The 27429-nt window shown below is 36.4% G+C and overlaps 1 protein-coding gene across 2 annotated transcripts in view; it reads left to right on the forward strand.

Annotated features, from left to right (window-relative positions):
• Positions 1-27429, forward strand: part of RYR2 (ryanodine receptor 2) — a 389904-nt gene that overhangs the window by 143764 nt on the left and 218711 nt on the right. For both annotated transcript variants that reach the window (XM_051783768.1, XM_051783769.1), the window contains 3 exons: positions 19599-19673; positions 20417-20495; positions 21572-21684. In XM_051783768.1, the coding sequence (XP_051639728.1) occupies positions 19599-19673; positions 20417-20495; positions 21572-21684 (267 nt within the window). The remainder of the gene's footprint in view (positions 1-19598; positions 19674-20416; positions 20496-21571; positions 21685-27429) is intronic.

Raw genomic sequence — 27429 nt, forward strand, 5'->3', positions numbered from 1 at the left:
CTGCAGGTAAGTACGTTGTTTAAATGGTGACTTAGACTTTTCCACACCCGCGCTACTGTACTCACAAATATCTATGTTATGTGACATCTATAGGTATATATTTATAATATTTATTAAACAATAACTGTAGTTAAGTATTAATTTTAGCTAAATGTAGCAGTATGATGGCATTATCCATATTCTGTGGATCTGGTATTGATAAAAACCATCAATTCTTATACGGATTGATTTTGAGTGTTTTTAAGCCATACTGATGGTCAGGTTACTTTCTCAGTTTACCCATCTTTTTAATTACAATTGAGAAAGCTAGGTTGTATATCTTTAGATTCTGTGGTTTTATTCCTATAAATAATTTTGCTATAAAGAGAAAAAACTACAATTAAAAACATGTTCAGTATTATACAAGCACCTAGCCTCATACTTCACAATGCATGAAAAATTATATGCTGGAAGCTTATTAGTGACACTCTGATGTGGCTTGTTTTTGCCTGAATTGTTCATAGTCAGTTCTTGGAAAATGTAGTATTTCAGATCTGCTGTTTTGTTGTCTGTTGTTTTTTTTTATTTTTTTTTTTATTTCAGAACTTAGTAATATCAAAATCTTATACTCTGGAAAGACTGCTTCATCGAAATGAGTCCTTAAATTATTTAAAAAGAACTTTTTTCCATGAGAGCAAAGCTAAGTGTTTCATTCCAAGTTATACTGGTTAAAGGCTTTTCCTAACAGACTGACTCTGTAATCCAGACAACTGATCTGATAGAGATGGAGTGGGTGCTGGCTTTACTTCACATAAAATAATTCTCCCTCAAATGAAACCCCAATTTGGCCTGTAAAGCAGCTTTTAACTCCCTCTGTAATTCCAGAGTGTTACCAGCGGTATTATGGTGGACTGCAGATGTACACAGTGAATTAATGCAGTAGAAAGCTGGTGGTTGTTCAGCTGCATGGTCACTGAGGTCATTCTAATACATTTCTTCATAAGCCATTTTCCAATATAAGACACACAAGACTAATGCAAGTGTGTTCAGTTATGTCTAGGTATCTGTGGAAACCTTGAAACCCAAGACCAGAGGAAAGCTTCATGTCAAATTAATGTAGCTGAACCTTACTGCAAGTAATTTCATGCCATTCAAAGGATAAGCTAAAGTCATTCACTTCTGAGCTGTTCTAGCCTGTAAAGTGTGCTAACAAAATTTTTAGGAGAAATGACTCCAGTTCCTGTGTTCTCCTGTTGAATGACTGTAATTCTTCTGGTTATTTTGTTCTAAAATATTTGCTCTGCTTAAGGGATATGCTGGGAGTTGAAGCTGAGTAAAAATTAAATGGGCTTAAGATATTCCTTGAACCCTTGGCTTTCTCCTTTTGTCTCTGAGCAGGTATGAGTGTGAAGCCTTGTAGGTATGCTTCGGTATACAGAATCAGCTACATATAGTTGCTGAATTATTTTGAAAATTTGGCATCAGAAAGAACCATCAAGAATGAATGTATTCAGGATAGATTAGTCTGAAGGGAAATGAAATGTATTGTTTCTTAAAATTAGAGTGCAAGGTACAAGAATTTTCATGTTTACCCTGGCTAATGGCAATGTAGGATTGTCTTCAACTTTTAGACAGAGAAACCTCTTCTGCTGAAGGTAAAGGTAAATCTTTTTCTTTTTGCCTCAAGTAGTTACTGTGTTAGCTTAGTTTTGTGCCACTAATAAAACTATTTTTCAATTTCTTTGGAGAAAAGAAACTTGCAGAGTAAGGATGCACACTTTAGATACTTTCAGAAAGAATTACTTTTAGAAAGAATTACTTTCATTACAGTATTTCTGAGCTGAGAAGAAGTTAATAAATTCTGGCTTTGAGGATAGTGTGGACTGGGTGAATTTAACAAATGAATTTTGGCTAGAGGAAACAAGCTAGGATTGTTGTAGACATTGGAGTTAGCCATAAAACAAAGCTTCATTAAGAGAAATGGTTCAGGTAATATGTCTTCAGTGCTATTAAAGTAATTAATTACACATCTGTACTTTATAATCAGTATGATTTTCAAGCATCAAATGAATTATATAAGGACTTAATTTTTTTTTTGTAATTTCTTGTTCACACTAAGTTAATTTCCTTAAATATAGATTTATTTTTCATATTACTGTTGGAAAATATGCAAATTGTGCACAAATATTTTATCCCCCAACGTAAAGAATTTGCATTCAAATTTCAGATATAACACAGACTGCAGAGGTGGCTCAATGTAGGGAGTGATATGAGCACTGTTAACATAGGTGCACTCAGTTACTCTCACACATGTCATGAAGGGAAATGGGAGGAGATAGCAGTGTGTGATGTTAAAGTGAACAGGCATATCGAAATACAGTGATTGTGGAAATGCTGCTAAAATGCCACACCTACAGTGATAGTTTCAACCGTATCTGTAATTCCATCCTTATTGTCCTGTATATTGTAGTGTATTCTAATTGCAGTCCAAGTCTAATTTACGTCATCAAAAAAAAAATAATACAAACATTTTCTTTCTAGAAAAAATCTGTGTCCAAATCTACCTGAAACTTATTTTAATAGAATAGTAGCATTTCCAACTGTATACTAGGATTCTTTTGGTATTTCTCCTTCAGTCCCTATTATAGATCTGAGAATTTCAAGCTGTGTTCCATGTACCAATGGTAATTTCTGTGAATTAGAAACAAACTTTTTGGTTAGGTTAGTGTAAAGATCTGATATTTCAGATAGCATATGCAATGCTACAAGAATTGTATGAAAGATATAGTCAGGAGATGATCTCTAAATTAAAGGATTTTTGGCAGCTTTGCTATCAAAAAATTCCCAATAAAATAGCAATACTATTTTGATCTTTTCATCTAACCTGAAAGGCCAAGCATTAAGGTGAGATTCTGATAAATTAGAATAGTAAGTGGTACGCTACCCAAAACCTGTCCAAGGAGCCAAGTAATATGGCTCTGAACAGCTGTGAATGTTTACACTAAGAACACATTTTCAGTGTCCTGAGATAAAGCTTCAGTAGGTTTTAGGTTACATCTATTTGTTTTATTTTGAAAAAGAGAGAATAGTGAGGATGATGAATAGAATGACCCCTTCCCCTTCCCCTTCCCCTTCCCCTTCCCCTTCCCCTTCCCCTTCCCCTTCCCCTTCCCCTTCCCCTTCCCCTTCCCCTTCCCCTTCCCCTTCCCCTTCCCCTTCCCCTTCCCCTTCCCCTTCCCCTTCCCCTTCCCCTTCCCCTTCCCCTTCCCCTTCCCCTTCCCCTTCCCCTTCCCCTTCCCCTTCCCCTTCCCCTTCCCCTTCCCCCCTCTCAGAATAACTTGTGAAAAAATTTGATACTAGAGAAACAGGTGCATGTAAAACTCACAGCACATTCTGATTTCTTGAGGAAATGAAGGAGAAAGTGGTGTTTTCAAGATATTTAGTCATCAAATTTGCATTGATTTCAGTATTACGGGATTTAACAGAGACACTTATTTGTAGTCCAGAAGTACATCAGAAGGCCAACTATGGTAGTACCTTACTTCTCAATACTCAGTAGAGAACCCCCACTGGATTATTGAATTTCCGTATCTAATGCAAGTGCGGTGTTCTGTACTTAGGTTCAAATATCGGAAGTGCTTTAGGTGTTCATGCTGTAGACAGTGTAGGGTTAGCAAGTTATTTAAAGTCCTAATTATAGTGAAGGCAGAGAATCAAACACTTCTAGTGCATAGCTGGTCCCATCCTACAGAACATGTCAGCTTAATAGATCAGATGAATTGTGTTCTAGAAATGACTGTCTCTTCCTTGACTGTAAGGTAAATCTACACATCTACCTGGTGTCTACATAGTGCAGATAAATTTGATCCTTACTAACACTTAAATCTGAGCTTGTTTTTAATAGTGTTTCATACTGGATATCACCTACATCTCTATGATTCGTTAGGGTTTGTAGAATATCATATTTCAAATGTAAACTTGGAGTAGGAGATTTGTATGTAACTAAAATAATGTCATCAAAATTTAATCTCTTCTTTTACTTTTAGCTGAGTTAGTGTCCAAGTGTGCAACAATTATTTGTTGTACTTAGTGTCTTTATTCATCTGTTAGTTTTAGCATTTTGATGTCAGTGTTTGGCAAGGAATACCTTTCAAGAGCAACGGATAAGTCGTGGTTTAACCAGGAGGCCAGTTAAACAGCACAAAACTGCTTACTCCCTCTTCTCATCCCATGGGATGGGAGAGAGAATTGTGAAAAATAGTAAAATTTGTGATTTGAGATAAAGACACGTAATAGAACAGAAGATCAAATTACAGCCTGCACTCTTCTGCCAAAGGGATAGAGAAAAATGCATTAGTGGTATTAATTGTGGCTACTACTTGGCTACCTTTGCCTCTGATTCACAGTGAAGTTCTGTCAGTGTTTAGTAGGGCAGCACTCAGTGACATGGCAGTGTGACTTCATTCAGGCCAAGATAATCTACTGTTAGTCTCCACTATCCATTAGGATTTCACACTGGCCATATGGGGCTGAGTTAAAGAGTGGGTGGATCCTACTGATCACTCCTTTGCTCTCCTGTCAGTGAATCAGTTTATGGATGGAAATTAGGGCGTCTCAGCTGGTGTGATACTGCTGCTGGTGCAGCATTGCGGTAGTGATTGGCATCTGTTGTTCTTCAACCTTCTGCAACCCCATAAAAGAAGGGTACTCTGAGAGAAGTGGTGAGGTAGACAGCTGTTTAATTTCCTCTGTCTCCAAGGCAGCTATACTGAAAGCCCACTGATATCCTTTGATGTACCTTCTTGTAAGATAGTCTGCCAAAGATGCCTGGAGCCTCTGGGCCATTCGCAAAGGAGTGCTTTTGCCACTCATTCCTAGTCAGGGTCACTTCAACCTCCAATACAGTCAGTCATTGGGATACCCCTGTCATTCCAGAAATACCAATGGGAACTGACGGTATTACAGTATCCTCTGCTTCTGTGTCTGCTAGAGCCTTATACTACTGTGGGTCTGATGTGCCAGATCATTGAATCCACACACTCCAGTAAGACCACTCCTCCACCTGGCTGCAGGCAGGGCCCCTCTAGTCCTAGTAATGATATTGAATACTCACTTCTTGTAAATATGAATCAGAAGTCCCTTCAATCAGGAGTAAAATCAGCCCTTCTACTCTGGAGAACTACTGACTGGAAACTGGAGCAACAATTTTCCTGGAAGAACCCCCTTTTGTGATTGTGTTTCCTTGCAGCTCACATAGCTGTGCCTCTAGGACTGAGGCAGATTTTCCAGCCCACTTCTTCATGTCCTCTCTGTGGTCACATAGGTCAAACTACAGGGTGATGTGTACCCACTGTATCCTCTCTTTTGAGCAGAGGAAGGTTTATGCCGAATAGCTGAGACACTGGTCCATACTGGTGGGGAGTAGGATCTTTGTGTTGCTGGACCAGTTTTTCCACAGCTGAGATGAGGAAGGAAGAGACATTTTCTCCATATTGCTGGAGTTGACCAGTTAATTCATCCACCTCTAGCATGGCTAATTCCCTCAGGTACTGGATACCTTTCACCATGGTGGTCCACTTGCCTGGGTGCCACATCTTCCTTGAAGGGATGCCTTTCCTTCCCATCTGACAGAAGTCACCTCCAGAAACTAAGGAATTGTGCCCCTCTTTCAACCACTTTGTCAACACTTCCTTCCCTAGAAAGGAATCCCAGCTTCCTTACCCTCTAATTCCAGGCTGCTGTCCCCATTTTCCCAACATTGGAGCAACAAGATGACAATGTGCTTACCTATACAACAGCTGAAATCTTTTCACACATCTCACTGCTCACTCGGTTGGTTACCATCTCATTTATGAGTTTTTCTTTTTTCTGCTCCCTGATCAATGTCCACCTCTCTTCCTCCTCCTGTTCTTGTGATGACCCTACTTTGAAGGACAAGGTCTGCCTTGTCCGCTTTTCCCTCCTACTCTCTCCTAGTAGACGCTCTTTCATCCCTTACTAAATGACCTCACTTCTACTTCCAGTATTTCTTTTTGTGTATAGAGGTGACTGATACTGGCATGGGTTGGTTCACTGGTTCAGCTGCAGTGCCTATGGCCAGGGTTGGGGTAGCCACAGTGCATGTCATTTTGTCATCAGATCCAGAGATCTCTTCCCCTTGAGGGTATGAATAGTGTGGAACAGGGCATGGCAGACCTGAATCAGGCCCAAACATGTTGCAGTGATTTGTGTCTGTCTGGAATTGCCAAGGTGAGAGCATACCTTTACCAAGTATTTTACGAGCTTTTCAGGATTCTGCACTTGTTCAGGGGTGAAATCCCAAAATGTTAGAGGTGTTCTAGGCACTTGCCTGTCCTATCCCACACACCCTGACACTCATCACTATCAAGCCTCAGGACAGATCTACGGGTGGTATTCTTAAATAGCTGTTTAGCCATAAACAAGACCTGAAACACATTCAGGAGACCTAGCAGTAGGAACATGCTGGTTTTAACACCCTGAGGATAGCCAAAATCCTCAAACGCTATTGTAATTAGCTTGGAGGAAAAGGGGAAGATGGAGGAAGGCATCTATCTCCTCTATAGATTGGCTCTCTGAGGAGTAAAGGTAAAAGGTGTAATGATTAATACTTTCTGATAGATGGCTCCTGGAATATGAAGGTGATGGCAATGCTGATTACAAACACCAGAGTGGTCTCATGATGCTCAATTTTATCGTATCCTAATGCAGTATTACAAGGTACAACAAAATAATGACCCTAATCCAGCCCCCAAAGAGATTATAATCAGACCAGCTGGGAAGATACACCTCATATAAGATGTTAAATAACACAGCTTTGAGAACATACACAACAGCTATAAGACAGATTGTCTTTTTAGCAGGGCCTGTTGGGATGGGACAGGAGGTGATGGTTTTAATCTGAAAGACGGTTAACTTATATTAGGTATAAGGAAGACATTTTTTATGATGAGAGCAATGAGACACTGGAACAAGTTACCCAAAGAGGTGGTGGATGCCCTATCCCTGGAAACATTCAAGGTCAGGTTTGATGTGGCTCTGAGCAACCTGGTCTAGTTGAAGATGTCTCTGCTCATTGCGGGGGTTTGGACTAGATGACCTTTAAAGGTCCCCAACAACCCAAAATGTTCTATGATTCTACGTTTCTATGGCCTCTAAAAGCAAATAAATCAACACTGTGACCAGAGACTAATAAAATAATATAATGAATGCTTATAAAAAATTTGTTATAGCACGCTCCAATCAGATCCGTCATTATCTCAACACTTTGTGCCCCCTTTTAGGCACCAGAAAGGATTGAGGTACTTTATAAGTGCAGGCAGTTAAACACCACACTACTTGCTCATTGCCTTCCCAACCCCAAGTAGGATGAGGGTGACAACTGGGAAAAAAAAGTAAAATTTGTGGGTTGAGATAAAATGAAAGCTTAATAGGACAGAAAATAAAATAATAGTAACAATTATGAAGAAAAAATTAGAATATGCAAAATAAGTGAAGCACAATGCAGTTGCTCACCACTCACCAACTGATGCCCAGCTAGTTCCTGACTAGCAGCCCCAGGCCCTTTTTCTCCCCAGTTTGTATACAAAACATGACTCCATATAGTATGGAATATCCCTTTGGCCAGTTTGGGTTGGCTGGTCTGGCTATGTCTCCTCCTTGCTTCTTGTGCACTCTGGCTTACGGACTGGCAGGATGATATGAGAACCTGAAAAGTCCTTAACTTAGTATAAATACTACTTAGCAACAACTAGAATATCAGTGTGTTATTATCATTATTATAATTCTAAATTCAAAACACAGCACTGCACCAACCTCTAGGAAGAAAATTAACTCTCTCCCAGGTAAAACCAGGAGAGAAAGTTAGAATGACTTTTAAAAATTTCAAATTATATCTCTTCTGTCTGTTTAATTTTCAAATACAGATTCTAAATTGCTAATTTTAGCCCATAAACTCATGTGCACTGTTGTGCTGAGACACAGAGAGAAGCTGTGTAGGAGCAGGAATTTCTTCCTTCTGCAGAGAACGAGTTGGAGAAATTTCTTTTGTGACAACCTGTTACCTACGTGAAGTCCATAATTTCTGCTGTGTTTTTTCTTCTCTTTCTCTCCTTTTTTTTCCCCAAGCTGAGAGTCAATGTTTTTCAGAGTAAGCATTCTCCTTTAACTAAGAAGAGATTTTGTCTAAAAACCTTGGAGAACGTTTCCAGGAGGGTATGACAGGAGTATCCAGAACCCTCTGGATACTGGCTGTTGGCTGGTAGCTGTGGTCCTTACAGTTCACGATACCTAATTTAGGCTTGGCCTGAAGTTTCACAGGGCAACTTGCTTCATATATATATGCACTTGCTTCACTTATATATGCCCATATATAAGTGGGCGTAACACACATTTAAGTGTTTGCCATGTAGAGAAAACATTTTTGCAACAACTACATTTCAAAGTATTTCTTTCCCTGGTGGTTTTGAAGCAATAGGAGGACATGTGTTCAGACTTCCCTCACCCAGTGTTGTCTTTCAGGTTTTCTAGCTTGAGGGAGACTGTTCATGAAACTTTCTGTCTCTAAGACTGATGTGTAAATTATTTTCAAAATTATTAAGGAACCAGAGTAACTCTAAAGAATATGATATGACAGATCCAAATAGATGACAATTCTTTCTCTCTCATTTGTTATAGTTCATTTAATACATTAACTGATGACAATGAATTGTTGAATCTGGTCATAAAAAAAATCCAGCACAAGAAACTGCTGTATAAAATATTCACTTTAACTTGAAGGTGGTTAAGAGATTACAATCCAGCAATTAAATAAATTGTCAAGAAGAGAACAAGAAGGTTTCACAGGACTGTTGTTTAATGTACTTTTGATATACTAAAAGATATGGGGTTGTATAGTTCCCTGAATAAAATTTCATAGTTGAATGACAGCTGGAAGAGACTTTGATGAATCTAATGTCCTTGATAAACTGACAGCATGTTGGCAAGTGAAAGTCAGTATTGACAAATATAGGAAAGGTTTTATTTTAATTACTCATGTACATAACTTTTTTCTGTATTAATTAATTTATACACACCCCACTGTAGACAGCTCAGTAAAGATTTCTGGTTAGTTTTTGGAGCCTCCCAGTAAAAGCAAACAAAAGTTCAGCGTGACAACTACCAAGCTATTTTGATAACAACCGAACAGATCTGGAAGAATTTTAAGGAGAGAAGTCTTTGGACATTTTAAATTGATTAGATGATACTTTTTTTTTCCCTTTAGCTAGAACATCTTGTACATCTTTGAGAACAGATACTTTGGTTTTAAAAGCATGTATGAAATGAAAGCAGCCAGCATTGCTTGGAAGCTCTCCAGTTAGACTCTCTTTTCATATGGGATAGAAACAAATTTCAATCCTCAGTTTCAGCTTTGTGATATCAAAACATGAACTGATGAGGTCAAAAGGGGAAAAGGTGGCCATAGACCTCTCTCAAAGAAAAGAAAATAATTGCCTATAGCATATCACTCTCCTTTTATTCTTGAGCACCCTTCATGAAAATTAACCTAAAATTTTCTGTAATCTTCTGGTATCAGTCATGTGGCTCTCAGTTTTTTAGTCTTGCTAACATTAAATTGTCTTTATTTAATGTGCATTTACATATGATGTGTTACTACAATAGTGATGTTGCTCTTCAGCACTGCACTTTGAATGCAGGATTTACAACTCGCATTGTATTTAGAAACTATCGGCAGAGCAAGTTGTTTAAGACAATTAGGCATGGCTCCTGCTTTAACTGTACCGTCTTTTGTCTTTAAGCAATAAGTTTTTCATATGCTATATTTATAAAGGTAAAGAAAATTCTGAGAAAACTGTTGCATAAAAAAACGATGAAGCCTTGTTCTGAGTAGCTGTTTTGCTTTCCAACGTGAGCTATAATTATGGTAATTGCAATGATAAATGTTCCTTTTAAATGTGGTTTCTAGTGAGTATATCCCACTCACTTTTTCAGGGAAAACAAATCCCACTTTTAAGCACCCAAAAGCAAATATTCATTTCACATTTTCTCTTTCTTTTCCCCTTCTCATGGATTTACTGAAATTTATGATGAAGGTAAGCAAGTTAAACATTTGGTATTATACTTCCTGTGAATTCCAACAGTTTAATTCATTCTATTTCTTTATTTTTAACATCAACATCAAACTTGCCTTCACTAAATAAAACATACTGAATTTTTTAAAAATTTGGATTTAGAAACCACAGTGACTGTGGTTTGGATTGGGGTTATGGTTTATTTAGATAATAAAGGACTAAAGGGAAACATCTTTATGGAGAAAGGACTTTTGGCTGGCTTCTCCACTTCTCATTTCATACTTATCCTTTCAGTAAGAATGTAGCATTATTCTGTAAATACAAAATCTTCAGGCAATGAGTAAATAACAGAAGTCACAGTAAAACATTTGGGCATTTTGGAAAGCAGGGACATCAAACAGTTTGCTCTGTCACAAGAAGCTCTTGTAATGGTTTGGTGTCTCTGTAGGGTGGGTGGGGAGCGCTTGGGATGGAGCTGTCACTGCCTCAGGTCAGCAGGCATTTGCTGTAACTCTGCTTCTCAGGGCTGCCTTTTTTTTTTTTTTCTTTTATTTTTGACAAAGCACTTGGTGAACCTCTAAGAATTTAGCATTTTAAATACCTGACATTTGAATAATTAGCTGCAGTTTTCACCAAAATGTATTGCTGATCCATTTTATAGTTTAATTATCAATGTCTATTCCCAATTCAACTTCTAAAATGATTTCTTTACTGATTTTCATCCTGGAAGAGTTTGCTTTTTTATGGTATGGTCTTGCTTCCTTGTCACGCTCCCAAAGGGAGAAATTCTGGGCTAGATAAGCAGTTCTATTTTAAGGACTGGATTTAATGATGTCAGAGGAATTTTCTTAGCATGATTCCTCTGCTTATCCATCTTTTCTTCCCCCTTGGCTGTCTGTCTTATTCTTTATCTGTGAGTTTCTTTCTCAAGTGACAAGGATGATTCACATTCCCTGTATCATATAACAACAGAAAAAGCTTAGTCACAATCCTTAACCTGTGAAAAATGCCTCCCTCCTCCACTTATTCAGCTCTAAAATAACCAGGACGATTTTTATAATTTCTTCTATGTCCTATGCAGATAAGGAGGAGGAGTACGGGGGAAGAGAAATCTTCGCTAGATTAAGGGAGAGATCGATAAATTTTATTCTGTTGGGCAATTTTTTTTCCAAAACGCTGAAAGTGCTTGAAAGTAGGCATTTGTAATGGAATTATTGCCTTAGCCATAAATATAAATGTTTGTTTTAAATATAAGACTGGAAACAGATGATCAATATTATTCATTTTTGATTTATTTTTACTGCTGTGTCTGATTTTCCTTCTTGTGTAGTTTTCCATTGCTGAGGAAGTGATAACGTATACTTACTGTCAGAAATATTAATGATGAGGTATATTTGAAGTGTTTCTAATTCTGCCTTCCAACAGGTCAATATTAGTGAAATTGGGATCATTTAGCATGGGGCTGGAAAACATTTGTCATCATTACTGATATTTCCAATCTTTTTAATGTAGATAGTAAAATATTTCTGTGTTCTCAACTGAATAAGACATGCCTATGTTTTTTATTTGCCAGTTGATTTATTCACATTCACATTTTTATGTGATATTTATATAAGGCATAATTACACATTGTGATGCAGCTTTTAATTCAAGCTATCCTCAGGAAACCTCTAGTTTAGATAAACTCTTTTTTCTGTTTTATTTTTGGCTTGACATAAAATAGAAAGTAACCATTGAGCAGGTACCAGCAGTCATCAGTCATAGTAATCTCCACGCCTGAGTTTTTGCAGCACTTACTGCTTTGTAGTGAATTTCTGAAAAGTCAATTAAATAAGTAGTGGTTTAAAAGTTAGCTATAAAGACTAGAATATGTATAGCATGTATAAAGTCTTGATATATTCAACTTCCTGCTTGTTATTCTATTGTAATATGGTGCATGAGCTACAATGAAATACACAGAGGTTTTAGACTGTTTGAATTCACCCTTTGATATTGCTATTAAGTGATAGGAGCAGAGTGAAGGAAGATTAGATCAATGCCATGTGTCAGTAAATTGATTTACTTTGCATCTTTAAATTCTAAGCAACTAAATGCTGTGAGTTTAGTGCCAACCACTGGAAAATGGCAGCCCGAGAGCACAGTAGTTGCAGAAGGGTCTCTTTAGCTATTTGTGTTTTTTGGTAGAAGAATTCAAGGCTTCTGGGCCTGGATGATGTTAATTAGTAAAGAGAATTCCGTCTGTTTTGTGTCAAGATTTTTAAAGAAAATGGATACTTCTATGAGCAAGAAGAACATGTAAAACTTCTTGGCTCACTCTCTAGCTTTGTTTGTAGTCTTTACTGCTTGCAGCATTTTTGAGTTCTCTGATGCTACTGAAGATTTAATTTACCAGCATTTGCATTCCAAGTGCTAGCTGTTTAGTTTTGCCTGCCTAATCTTGTCTCACAAGCCTTCTAGCTCTGTTCCAGGGTTACTTCACAAGCTCTGCAGTGATTCAGCCTGTTTCCACACACTCTGGTTCACCACTGCTTGGGATTTTCTGGACTCTTTGTTTGGCATTCATCTCACAAGACTGAAATGCCAGACTTGACAGCCATGGATATTCTAAGCTCCCTGTGTAACCATAACAGAATGCTCAGATTTTAGGTGGGCTGAATTATTACCAAAAGGGTCTTTTCCTCTCCACTGGCTGTTTAGTTGCCTTAGGCTAAATTAATCTGAGTTTTTATTTTGTCATGAAGTGTATTAAGTCTAGATAGAGTTAATTTTCCCCATAGCAGCCCTCACAGTGCTGTGCTTTGCATTGGTATCTGGAAAAGTCTCAGTGATACACTGGTGTTCTGGCTACCGCTGAGCAGTGCTGGCACAGCATCAGCGCTGTTTCTCCAGCATTCTGCCCCTCCATCAGTAGACTGGAGGGGGGCAAGATCTTTGGAGGGGACACAGCTAGGACAGCTGACCCAAACTGACCAAAGGGATATTCCGTACCATATGATGTCAGCTCAGATATAAAAGCTAAGAAAAGGAGGAAGTGGAGGCATTCATTATTTACATTTGCCTTCTGGAGCAACCACTACATGTGCTGTAGCCATGCTTCCTGGGAAGTGGCCAGACATTGCCTGATGCAAGGAAGTAGCAAATAAAATCTTTGGTTTTTTTTCCTTTACTTGTGCACATGCATGACTTTTCACTTTGGGTTTAGCAAACTGCCTTATCTTGACCTACAAGTTGTTTTCCATCTTACTTTCTCTCCCCTGTTCAGCTGAGAAGGGGGAGTGACTTGGACACTTGGCATCCAGCCAAGGTCAACCTACCACATCAAGAATTTTTTTTTAGTTTTTCGTAGACTGTAATGGATCATGGTGGTATTAAGAGAACAGACCTTCCCATATTTTCCAGCTGGCTGTTTCCTAGTGTCAACAAGAAGCTCTCGTTAGTCATCTAACTTGCACTCAGTGTTAAAAAATTTAGACCATGTGTAATTGTGGGGAATAAGAGGTCTCATCAACCTGTGGTGGTCTCCTATTCTAGGCAGCTTGTAGGATTGCATAATTGCCAATTTTAGATAAATACTGACCTCCATCAACATTGTTCTAGAACAGATTAAGAAACTGCATATTAATAATTAAAGCAATAACTGAGTAGTTTTTACATTGCTATGGAAATATTCTGAGTATCATCTCCTCTACAGAAATGGTTGTAGCATGCAAATATTTCTGTGTAGAACCACAGTGAGATGGTTTTAGACTGTGGGACATCCTTCCCTCCTATTCCTCACAGTTCCTTTTAGTCTCTTCCTGATTTCTTTCACTTCCTTGCTAATTCTGCCTTCTCCTGAGGGATAATTCAAAAGATTTCAAGATCTGCATTTATTCCACATCCTTCCAGTAGTTTTCACTCTATCTTAAGGTTGCTTAAATGGAGACCTTTAATGAAAGAAGTTCCTGAAGAATTTTATATAAACAAAACATGTTTCTTATGCATTCACAGTTTTCTTTTTAAAGAACTAGCTGAGATTAAATACTTATATTAGCCTGCTGGTTAAAAAACTTTCATCAGCATCTTGATAAAGGCATTGATGCCAACAGCCTTACATCTCTGATCTTGACACAGGTTGTTTCTGACTGGGAACAGCATAGTCCAGGGCCTAAATGTAGTTTTACTCAAAATATGTGGTAGTTCATTTTTTTCAAGCCAATACATGTGGTCAGACTCAGATTTCCTATTTGACTTTTCTTCCTAATGGATCAAAACCACAACTTCAGAATGTAATGAATTCTCCTGCATGAAAAATTTGACAGCTGCAATGTGTGTCCCAGGGAAGGGAGCTGGAGAAGGTTCCATCACTGGAGAAACATGTAGTTTTTTTACATATAATTCTGGAGAGCTTCCATCACTGGTGGGTGCAGTTTCCTGCTTGGTTTATTTTTGTGGTGGTGATGGTTTTTAATTTAAAAGGGTTCATAGCAGGTAACTGTAGTACATTCTGTGTTTAATTCCATACTTCTGCTTATACATTTAATTTTAAATCTAGATTTAGAAATAGAATTTTTTTTCATAATTTTGTAGTTTTCTAACAGTACAAATGTTAGAAATAAACTACTGAACTTCATGAAACTTAGATCATACTCATGATGGAGAAAATAATGCCTTTGCATTTATATTTACAAGCGTTTTTATGGATAGGTGTCCTCTGTTTAACATGCTGTTGTCTCTAGCATCTGTTTTATGCTTAAGTTGGCCACCATTAGTGTGCTCCATTTTAATGAAGTGTGAGTACTCAGTGCTTTAAGGGACATTGTTTTACTCCAGTGTACATATGAAACAGCCACTAATTTTACAGTCACATACTAATACATAACAGTCATATTTGAATTTTTTAATGTTATCTTGCAGTATTTGCCTTGGAAAACACTTTTGAAGAAAAACAGGGAGCTTGTTGCTTCTTTTACCGTACAGCTTCTGTACATGCTTTCCCATATTAAAAGTGTTCAGTGCCATGAAAGTAGTTGTGTAGTATTTTTTTAGAAACCCATTTAGAGCAAATATTGAGTGGTCCTAAGTTCCATCTAGAGTGCTAGGGCTGCATCTGGGGTGCAGAGGAAATACGAGGCTGAGCAGCTGATTGCAATTAGGTCATGATTTACCATTACAGTAAGTTATATGGATTGCATTTTTGAAGGATTTGCTACTGATGTCTTGTCATTTATTTTTTCATTTGATTTTTTTTAGAATTTTTATCTTTTTAGGTCCATCAAAGCTATTTTTCCCTACAATTTACTCTTTGTGCTGTCATTTTCCCTATAGCACATTTCCGTAATTCCATTCTACTGATACGGACCCATAATGGAATGAAGCAGGAAAAGCCATTACATTGTTTTAAAAAGTCACTGCGTTATTTCGTATGACTTTTTCTAGAGTGTGAATCAGTTCCTGTGTTCTTGTGACACATTCAGTATTTTTAAATTGCTTTCGTGGGTGACTAGATTTGTTTGAATAGCCATGTGCTAAATGCAATTGCTGTCATGCTTTCTCAAGCATTGGATTTCTAAATAATGACAATGTTACAGAAACTTTGTCTGTACACAAGCTGAAATAACTATCTTAACTACGTGCTTTTGCATGATTGTCTTTCTCTGGTACCTCCCTGAAGCTCTTAGCTGTTTTCCTTTTCTCACACATTTGAAGATTGTGTAGACCTGTGAAGAAAAGTCAGCAAAGAAACATGAGCATTTACTTGCAGTAGAGTACTCACTGGTCTAAGAAATGTTTAACTCTAGTAGAAATAAGGCTGTTCTTTTGAAAAGAATAGAAAGGTAATGGCTACCTGACTCGAAATCATGGATGCCACAAAGCTATTCACCAGCCTCAAAAAAGTCTCATTTTGAGGTTCCCAGAAGCACAAATGGTTCCAAAACACTTATTTGATGTCACCTTGATTAATTTCCTGCAGCTTCTCATGTGAATCCAGGAGTGTAGCAGTGCAGCCGTAGGCACAGCAGTGCAGGTGCTACTGTGGGAATTTTTTGTTCTGTCAGGTGATTACATGTCTGTATCTATGACAGTCAAGTATATACAAAATTACACAGATATAAAAGGTTTTTTTAAGTCAAGTATAACATATCTTACTGTAGCATTGGTATTCACAGTAAAATAGATATTTTTTCATTGAATCTAATTATAAATATGTTATTTCATGTCATGGTACTTCCATTGTTTGCACAGTTTACTACATAGTTTATAGGTTGTAGTGTTTGAGTATCTTTTGGTGTTTTAATTCTCTTTCTAGATAACAAGGAAAAATAAATATTTCCCAATTTTAATTTATTTTCCTTTATTTTTGTTTCAAGATAACACTCTTTACATCAAATTAAATAGCTCAGATCTTAGTAATCTAGTCTCATTGCCTGGTTTGGCAATGTATTGACCTTGAAAGCTGTTTATATATTTTGAATGCTAATTTCTTTAGCTCTAATTCTTGTTGTTATATCCTCAACTGCCTTTTCCTTGGAAATGACTTTTGATTAATTAGATGACTCCAAATTAATCTTGTATTCCAGCTGAAGAAATATTAGATTAGAGATGGGCAGTTTATGTGAAGTTTTCACAAGTGTTGTGAATTTGCCCCATGTGCTTTCAATCTGAATTTATTGTCTTTAGTGTTTGCCAGTTCTGAAGGCTTTTCAAGTCTTACTCTAAATCCCAGATTCTTGGGGGATAAAATAAGAAGAGTTTTGTGTTAATATAATTGATTCTCCTGAATGGAAGAACTTCAGTGGTGAGTTCTTCTTTGAACACAAATATATTTTTGTCTGTGCTGGTTTTATTTGAGGAATGTATTGTTAAACTTAGAAATTACTCTGAAAATTGGAAATTAAAAACATAAAGAAAATAAGGCTCATGATAAATAATGTAGTTGTTAGTAAATTGCTTGCGTTATAATGCCATTCATATATTTGTGCAGAAGTCGTGGTGTAATGGATTGAATTAGTCAACACTGTGGCTTCCAAGAAGTCTTACTTACAGAGTTTTCTGAAATTTTTTTATTATTGCAGTATTAGTAGAAACTTGGTAAAACTTCAGTGGCAGATTTCATCTTCGATTTTGCAACTTTGCCATAATAGTCCAGTTGTTAACTTTTAAATTTATTTTATTTATTTTTTTTTTTTAACATATGGAAAATTTGCAGCTTTCTGCTGGAAATAGAATGGATCATTTTGAAAATCAACGATTCTTTCAGTAGACAATCATGGTCCAACCGCTACTTCCTATGCAGTTTCTGGCATAAAGATAAATGCTGAGTATTTAGTTATGAAATGAGCCATTAAAATAGGAAATGAACTTATAGGTATGTACATATCCTGGAAGACAAACTCCAAAATGGAAGGAAATGGAAGGCAGTTTTATAGAACCAGCTTTCTTTTCTAGCCTTTCTGTATTTTTCTGTCTCATCTTTTCAATTCCCCCCCCAACATGGATGGTTTAATTATGATTTCCTCTCAGAAACCTCTAGGTGGGAAATTCTTAAAATGTTTTTTTGCAACTCTGTTTTCCATCAAAGAAACTGACAGCAAACTTGCTTGCATTTTTTAATGGGCAAAATAATATTGGTTAAAAAGAATTGCTTTAATCCTCTTAGAAAAATTTTCTAAAACCACTCTGCCATTTTTCACAGGAGTGGTTGAAGTTGTTTTGAGCCAACCTTTTTCCTGTTCAGCTACAAGGGAGCATTTAACAAAATAAGTGCTAGACAGACAAACCAATATGGCCAAAGTAAGGGCAAACTAACATTGCTGTGATTTTGTTGGTCACACTACTCCTCTCATCTTTTGTACAAAAAGTAACTAAATCTTTATGTTATATCAAATTTATGAATAGTAACACAGAATAATTTTGATTAAAATATTGGTGAAATGCTGGTAGGGCAGTATGTTCACAGCATTTTTTTCTCTTTTCCCCAGTGTGATGAGCAGCAGACATTCGTCTTTGGCACAGTGGGCCTGACATTATCAAATGTCTTGTTCTTTCCTTGTGCCTTTGGAAAATGGGGTGGTATTAATGGTAGTTCAAAGCTAAGCCTTTATATCTTACTGTCAAGACTGTGTCTGTGACAAACTCCATGACTTTGATTCTTTCTCAGTACAAATTCATGTCATTCAGTCTTCCAGAGAGATTACTGAATGTTCCTCCCTGCATTTTGACTGCTATGCAGTTTGCTTAAAGTCAGAATATACCTTGTGTCTATCAAACTGCTCTTTTCTCAATAAAGATAAAAGTCTGAAACTTTTGACAGTTTCTTAAAAGTGCTAAAATTATTATTTTTTAAGTACTCACTTTTTCATCACCTATTCCTATTATGTTTTTCTTGACCAAGTAACTCAAAGATCAACAAATGCAAATGAATAAAAGATAAAGCAAGGCAATGAGTAAACAAGGGGGGGGGAATAATTGTGTGTTACCATCATAACCAGTTAAACTGATCTTCAGCACTGAAGTGTAGTTGCCAGAGACATAAGACAGTATGATTGTGTCTAGTTTATTCTGTAATGAATCTGATGCTCCAGTCAAACAGAAGGTCAGTCTACTGTGGTAAAAGAAGGGATATAAATACTGTATTTGAGAAATTAAATTAGGAATCTATGTGAAAGAATAATGCTGCTCGTGAAATTGTCACATTTATAGAGTCATAAAATATGTATTTATCAATACTTCTTGATGAGTGTGGTGTGCATAATGTTACATGAGTTATTCTGTCAAATACGAGCTTAGGCTTTTGACAGTGTCTTGTCAGACAGTCTCTGCTCCTGTCCAGTGCCAGTCATCTGCATCCCAGTCTAAGGAATATGTAAATCTTCAGCAGAAGTTGAAGCATTGCTCATGCTTTAACAAGATTTATTTATTCTTTCATGAGTAGTTAAACTGATTATTGATTAGTAGAAACTGTATTGAAAATTGTGAAAATTGTGGTTGTAGTTTCTTAGGATAAAAGTGAATTTTATTACTTTTAATTTTTTTTCACTTGAAATTCATGCTGCGTTTCTCAAGAGGAACAATTACTTGGGCATGATTTCTGACTTTTCATAACCCCCAAATACTTTTGAGTTAGCTTACCTGTCCTAGCAGATAAAGAATTCTGTCTGATAAGCAGCAGGGGACAAGGAGTCTACAGGCTGATGTTCTTCAAGGTGGCTGATGAATACTTTCTGGTAAAATAGGGGGAATATTTCAGAATGTCCTCACTCTGCATACCTTTATATAAAAGTAAGTAATTTGGAGGGAAAATAGGTGAATATGGAGAGATTTAACAAATACATAAGTGTGTAGAAGGTAGTATGACACATCAAAGCTGCTCTTCTCTAGAACTGCCTACTTTCAGCCCAAGGAGGAAGGATTGAAGATTCTAGAACATATTTTATACGAAATAGGTGATGGTACAAAGTACTCAATTTTCTCTTGTTTTTCTTCCTTTCTTTCTCAAAAGGCCTCATTTTATTATGACATACCACTATATTATTTCTTTTTATCTTTCAGTCTGCACAAGGTGGTGGTCACCGAACGCTACTCTACGGGCATGCAATCTTGCTGCGCCATTCCTACAGCGGCATGGTATGTAACAGGAGTTGTGAGCAGCAATGATTTCTTTTCTGTATGAAAGTTATGTTTGAAAGTGCCCACCCTACTGCCACTTACTGATATCTGGAGAGTTATTCACATCAAAGAGGCGTTTTACTCATGGTTACTGGAAACCTTTGTGAAGGGTAGATGCTTGGAAATACAAAACTGAGCTGGTTGTATCTGGGCAAGTGCTAAAACTAAGTCTGGCTCCCGCAGTGCTGAATCTTCTGTTCATCAGTCTGTTGGTGAATTCTCATTCCTTTTGCCTTGAATATTCCATATTACATCAGCTTTGACTGAAGAAACAGCTGGCATCTTGCTGTCAACCTGAGCATATGTTGAAGGCTGAATGGAAAAGGAAATTCCTTCTTGCATGTATTTTAGACAAAAGTCTTAGTCTTCAGTTCCTTCATGAATTATATAGGTTCCAAACTCCTTAACTACAGATGAGGCTTCATGGAGCTGAAATGCGATTCAACTAATTCCTTTATTTTCACTCTCACTATTTCCTGTCTCAGTGGAAAGATAGCTTGGATAGATTGAGAGGTTATTTTAGAACATATATCTTTGTCAAGTCTCCTTGAGTGCCATTCGGTTATCAGGCATACACGTTCTTGAAAGTAACTAGTAGGGATAATCTAAGAATAGTCAATCCTGTGTTAGTAGGTTTTTATATTTTAGTGGATTATCAGAAGTGAGTGGAACAAGTTCTGTACGCTTTTTTCTTTTGATAGTATCTATGCTGCCTCTCTACATCTCGATCTTCAATGGATAAGCTGGCATTTGACGTAGGATTGCAAGAGGACACAACAGGTAAACACTAGTTAAAAAGACTAGATAATGAAGAATACTTTCAGTCTAAAATCAGAAGAGACCTATGGATAAATCTCATAAAAAGTAAGATTTTTTTTTAAGAACTAAAGAAACCAAACAGTATTTTCTTGTTTAAATATTCAGTATCTTTATGTTTTCTAATAAGTTATTTAATTTCTTTTCTATGAGATATAAATATATCTACTTATATTTAAATATAAATTTATATTAGTGAATATAACTAAAGGAATATTCCCAAGTTTTAATTCCTGTAGAAACCTTTCACTGAAATTTTTTAAAAAAATGTATTATTTTAATAAAAATTCTATTAAAGCTTTAAACTATTGGTGACTTGGATTTATTTTATTTTTTTAAAGACTAATACTGCTTCTTGCAATGCAATCGATTTGGTGTAACTGTAGTTAGATGTAAGTTTGCTTGTTTTTTAAAGTCTTGTTCTAACTTGGAGTAGTAAGGCTAATAGCTGCAATAGTTGACCAATTTCAAGATCAAAGAGTTCTCTTCTGAAAAGCAAGCTTTTTGTTCAGGAAGCATATCAGAAAGTAAGGTTTGTCGTGGGAACAGAATTTTTGACTCATAAATATTAGAGACACTAGCAATCAGTTCAAGTTGAAGAACAGATTTGAATTTGAATTTATGAGATCTATCAAATATCGGTTTAAGCAGTATTGTAAATGGTTATTTTCATTGCCCTTAGTGATGGTTTGCTCTATTTCTTTGTCCTAATTCCCAGCAGAATATTCTTTGATGTCTTTTTCAGAATCTGTTAAGAAGGTGACTGTGAATCTTTAGCAAAAGCAGCCTGGACCAGGTTGCCTAAAGAACACAGAGCTGCCTCCTTAGTCTGGCATCACTGTTCCAGAGGTCTTAGTTGTCTCCTTATGTGTACTGTTTCCAGCTGAGTTTCTGACAAGGTGGTGCAGGAGTGATACTAGTTACTGAAAACACATTAACATTTGATTAACAAACTTTAGGACTGAGATAGGTGTGAAAGTAATGTCTGTAAGATTGGACCTTTTCTTTCTTATTTATTTCCTTACTTAATATTGATATAGGTGAGGCATGCTGGTGGACCATACATCCTGCTTCCAAGCAACGATCAGAAGGAGAAAAAGTGCGTGTTGGAGACGATCTTATTTTAGTCAGTGTCTCTTCAGAAAGATATTTGGTAAGTTATGTAACAATACCTGTACAGTTCTTCTATCGAAAAAAAAACAGTTACAGAAAGTGTTGTAATAAGGTGTGGTTTACATTTCCACCTCCAAAAGTAAAACTTAAGGTGTTTAAACTGTTCTTTTTATACTATTTTGCAACACAAGACACTGAAGGTCTGGAAAGTGCGACTTCAATATATGGCTAACCTAATTTGTGTCCATTTCAGTAATGGAAGTTGAAAAATTTACTAATCATGAAAACAAGGAAACACTGAAAAAAAAAATCTGTCCAAATTGCATAATTGAGATGTTTAGAATCCCTTTGAGTGTTCTGAGGTTAACAATGCTGTTACATATAAATTAAAGCTCGTTACCATAATTTTATTAGGATTATGTACAGTTTAATATGTAGAGCTACTGACACATCATAATTAAATATAATTAAAATACTTAATATTGAATATAGTTGAAATATTTTAAAAATTTCTGTGGTAGCTGGTTCTTATCACTGGTTTAAATAACTTTCTTCATCTAAGTATCTCCCATTCTTTCTGAGATGAAACTCTTCCACACTTTAACATGAATTTCTTTTGGAATTCTTGGTGTTGCAAACACCTGAACTATTCTTTATGGTAAAGGAAATTCAAAATAAGAAGAAAACAATTCTGCTGGAGGCTTTTGACAAATCAGCTGTAGTGATTTGGCAAAACAACCTAAAAATAGAATCTCTAAACAAGAGCTGTTTTGAGTTTATCAAAAACTTTTTCAGATCTGGGAGGGCCACAAAGATGGTGAAGGGTCGAGAGGTGAAGCCCTATGAGGAGTGGCTGATGAACAGCCCTATGAACAGTCACTTGGACTGTTCAGCCTGGAGAAGTGGAGACTGAGGGGAGACCTCATGGCAGTCTACAACTTCCTCGTGAGGGGAAGAGGAGGGGCAGACACTGATCTCTTCTCTGTGGTGACCAGTGACAGGACCCAAGGGAATGGCCTGAATTTGTGTCAGGGCAGGTTTAAGTTAAATATTGGAAAAGATTCTTCACACAAGGATTATTTGGCACTGGAACAGGCTCCCCAGGGAAGTGGCGAAAACACCAAGGCTAACAGATTCAAGGAGCACTTGGACAATGCCCTCAGGCATATGGGGCTGTCCTGTGCAGGGCCAAGAGTTGGACTTCACAGTCCTTGTGAGTCCCTTCCAACTCAGGATATTCCATGATATCTGCATATAACATTAAGTTTTATTCACTATTATTAACTTTTTTTTTTTTTTACTATGAGACATTATTTTTTATTTTTTTTACAGTATTTAGAAAAAAGTGAATAGCTTAATAAGACTTTAATTATACAATTGAAAATGTTCTTCCATTTTTGGAAACGCATAGGAAAATGAGAATATAATTATTATAATATAATTGTAACTTCTACTTAGAGGCTCAGTAACTCATTAAATGAGTTATTTTTTGTAATTACGTATTCTGTCAACTTTCTCATCATCTTTACATTTTAAAGTTATTTTAAATAACTACTTTTAGGAGAATTGCAATTAGACTCATTGGAAAAACAACTTATTGTGGACTAAATTAATGAGAAATCTGATTCATGAAAAGGTTTTATTTAAAGACATTGTGTTTCATTGCGTTATTGAATTGGGTTGCTGAAGTTGAATTTTGCTCCAAATAGTATCTCTCTGTAGGCATATGCCTGAACTTATACTTCTTGCCCTCTAATTAGTAAATCAGCTCAGCTTTTTATATTATTTAGGTTTGTGCATCAACTGTTGATTCTCAAGGCTGTCACATGTAGTTTGATGCAGCAAGATGTGTGATGCTGTCTGCAGAGACTGAGTTTTGTCAACACGTGGTGTTAATGTGTATACTTCATCTGCCATGCAAAATATCAGTATACTAAAAAGAAATTATATTTTCAGTGTAGAGAGAAATGACACCGAATTATAGTTGTAACATGATTTAGAACTAGGCTTTAATGAGTATTTATTAAACCTATTTCAGTTATACGGCTCTGGTTTGACAGTGAGAGGAAGCAAGGTTTCAGCAAATTAATTTTACTCTTACATGCACTCACACATTTTTATAAACAGATGTTTTTCAAGACTAAATTAAGAGCTGATAAACTATGTACCTTCCTAATCATAAAAATATTTGTTTTTTTCCCTACCTATTCAGTAATTATATTACTGTTAATAAAGCAATGAAACTTTTATGAAAATTCAAATAATTGATAAAAACTGTATTAACCAGTTACAAATGAGTGAATATTTTTCATGAAAGCTGCTTCTTACTGTCTTAATCCATTAGGCCATTTAGAAAAATAACTTCAATAGACATTAAATTTGAAAGTAATACATATATTATAAGTATACATCTAATAATGCATATATTATAAATTGTAAATTTTTTTCATGTCGAATGCAGTGTTGTGTTATAGCTGCTGTTTTCTACAACTCTTAAAGAATGCAGCAACTTGCACCTTTTACAATAGTTAGGACTGTGGAGAGCTGAAGTTATTTTTGTGAAGCTGCTTAGAGTGATACCAAACAAACTCTATTTAATCTAGCTGAGGAATGCTTTTTCTAAGGATGTGGAGTTCCTCAGATGGATCCCTTACCAGAGAATGATGTTCATCAGGATGCTGAAGGATAGGCTTCTGTATATTGTGTACTCTATGGTTAAAACCTTAGGGAAAAGTAAGTTTTCTATCAAATGTTCTGAGTAAATATGCTGTTAGGAATAGGGCTGGAATGTCACCTTTTCATATTGCAATATTGCTCTATGTTTTCAAACAACTCACTAATTCTTTCTGAATGAAGACAAATAGGTTAACCACCCTGGGGCTAAGATGTGCATGTAAAAATAACAGATGAGTAGAGTTCATTCACAGGGCATGGCTTTTTCAAAATGCAGTCAGCTCTTAGCTGAATTTATGTAATGTAAGAGGAGAGCAGAACTATGTCATATTCATTAGTTAGTCTTCCAGTTTTCTGACTGTAGCTTAATTAATTTAACACTGAGATCATAAATTCACAAAGTCAGTGTAGTCAGTAGATTAGTGTTTATACCTTATTTGGTTGGCTACCCCTATTAAGAAAATATCAGGACTTTGCTATAGTTCTGCTTCCCCACTTTCCACAAAAAAAAAAATATTTTGGGACAATTGGCTCTATTTTTTTCCCCAAAGAGTGACCTTTTTACTTGCAGTGAACAAGAACTAAACTTACAGGAAGATCAGTGTTAAAATCATAAGCTAAAGGTCCAGAGATGTGGACTTTTTACTGTTTGTTGACTCACAACAATATCCCAGGACAAGTCATTCATTTGTTCTGACTCTAATTATCTACCTATACAATGGAATTTTGGATCCTTATTTTCCTGTGTAGAATTTCTGAGGAAAAGCACTTACGTAAGTGCTTGTGGCATTATATAACGTGTGAGCTGCATTATTGCCAGATACTTCAGAGAGGAAACTTGGCTCTGCTGAACCCTGTTAGCAAAAAGATGTTCTGCTATAAATATTGCCACCATTTAAGTTCAAGCTAGAGTTGCTGTATTTCCTTTCTTCAGGCAATGCAGCCTGATAAAGAACAGATGTAATATTTCCAGCAAGTTTCCCCAACTTGTACGTAATAGTATCTACCTTTGCACTGAGGTTTGCCCATGCCTATTACTAATTATATATCCTGATTTCTTTCAATATTGCCAATTTTTGATAATTTAGAAGTTCAGTTAATTCTAATTTCTTTCAAATTTGTGAAGCCTCTGAATAATTTAGTCTTTTTAAACATAATTCAAGAAAAAAACCTTCAACATGAAGTTGAAATACAAAATGCATAAGTGAAGATAAAACTGAAAATTTTTATCCATGAGACCAGTGTTATTCTGGCTAAGTAGTCAGGAAGGAGGGAAAAAACCCCCAACTTTGAATCTGCAGTGCACAGATTTCAGTGTAATGCAATGGTTTCTGCACTGTGGTATATATGTAGTTTCTGAGTTGCTGTCTCAGTGACTGCAGTGCTGACCTGCAGCTGCATTATGCAGATCTGTGAACAAATCTTGATATTTATTTGACTGAAGTGACCTTTTTTTTAAATATTTTTTGACTACTGGAAACTAATATGAAGCTAATCAGAAGGTTTCCTTTGAAGTGTAAGCTTTTCCTTGAAGATTTTTATCATGGTTAACTAATGGCAGAGTTCCCTTTCAAAAATAATTTCATCCAAATTAGATCACACTATTTTAAAGGTGGAGCTGATATCTGTCATTACTCCTGAACAGGAGGACAGGTTCCTCAGTATTGCAGAGGCATTGCCTCTGCATCTTCTTGCATCAAATACATTGTTTGTTTTCAGCTCTTAGTTTTATTTGTCTTATTTATTATCATATACTTGAAACAGCTTCTAAATATCTGTATCATTTGTTGGTGAAATACTACCAGGGAACACAGCAATGTGTGACTTTTCTTTTAAATGTAAAAAAAAAATATTCTTCTCTTTCAGTTTTTTGTAAAAGTATGAAACTCAGTATTGAACTTCGCTTTCTTATGTGTAAATTCGCAATTCCATAATTTCTTATTGTTCAAAAATTATAAAAAAGATTTTTTAAAAAAATAGTTTTAATTTGCATAAACAAACCTGAAATTAGTGGAACCAAGGTAGTGTTGAGCTGCTCTGTTACACTGATCATAATGCAGTTCCCATGGAGTCTTTATACACATAGAAATGTTACTGTGGAGGCTGGTAGAACTTCCCAATAATTAAGGTTGTCAAGCAGCTCTGCATTATAGAGTCCTGCTTCCAAGTGCTTATAGTCAAGTGCTTGCAATGTGAAAAATAACTTACTAGAAATAGTAGCATCTATTTCTGTTTTTTTCCCCTTGTTTGGTCTTTTTTTATCAGTCTGAGATAATATTTTTTAGTTCCTCCAGAAGACTTCAGATGTTACTGAGCTCAAACACAGGGAAGAAAAAAAAATCATACCTTTAGGAAAATTGAGCTAATTTTCTTGTGTACTTCTTGGTAACATAAAAGAAATAAAAAGAGAAAGGAATAAAAAGGCAAAAAGCCTCTTCTTGCTTAAGCTTAATAAAGAAACATTCCTCTGAAATAATGGAGATTGGTCATGCCCAGGGAAGATTGTTTAAATTTTCTTTTAGTAGCTAAAAGTCTGATGACTGTTTTACATAAGCTAGATCTCTTGTGCCTCCTGCGTGTTAATGAACTGTTTAAACTCCCTCTACAGTGAATAATTAAATACACCCCAGCCCTGGTGGGAGTAGATACTCCTTGAAATGGGTTGCTCAAGGCAGGGATGAAGTCAGGCACTGTATTGACAGCTGAGAACTCAGTGTTGTGTGTGTTGCTGGTGATCTGCTGTCATTTAAGATATGTGGAGGAAGAAGCTATGACAAAGTAAAAGGAACAAAAGGCAGGTGATATATCAGTGACAGGAGTGGGACTGAAGCGGGAAGGAGGGAAACTGAGTGGGACTTGACTGGCTGAAAGGATTGTCAGCTGAAGACAGGCAGGCAGTAAGGGACTAACAAATTGTCTGGGACAAGAAGATGGTGATGAGCAGTAGGCACCTGCTTGCTGAGGTTCAAAATTTAGGGCAGAAAATCTGTGTGGTTTTGGCAGGGAGAATTGATAAAAAAAACAGTGGAGTGGGACTGGGAATGAAGGATGACAAGAGAGATCTGTAGAGAAGTGGGCTATCTGGGAAGAACCAAACTGCTGGACAAAGATC

The sequence above is a fragment of the Manacus candei genome, unplaced genomic scaffold, assembly GCF_025592945.1.
Source record: "Manacus candei isolate 608988 ecotype Guabito, Panama unplaced genomic scaffold, ASM2559294v1 h1tg000017l, whole genome shotgun sequence".
NCBI lineage: Eukaryota > Metazoa > Chordata > Aves > Passeriformes > Pipridae > Manacus > Manacus candei.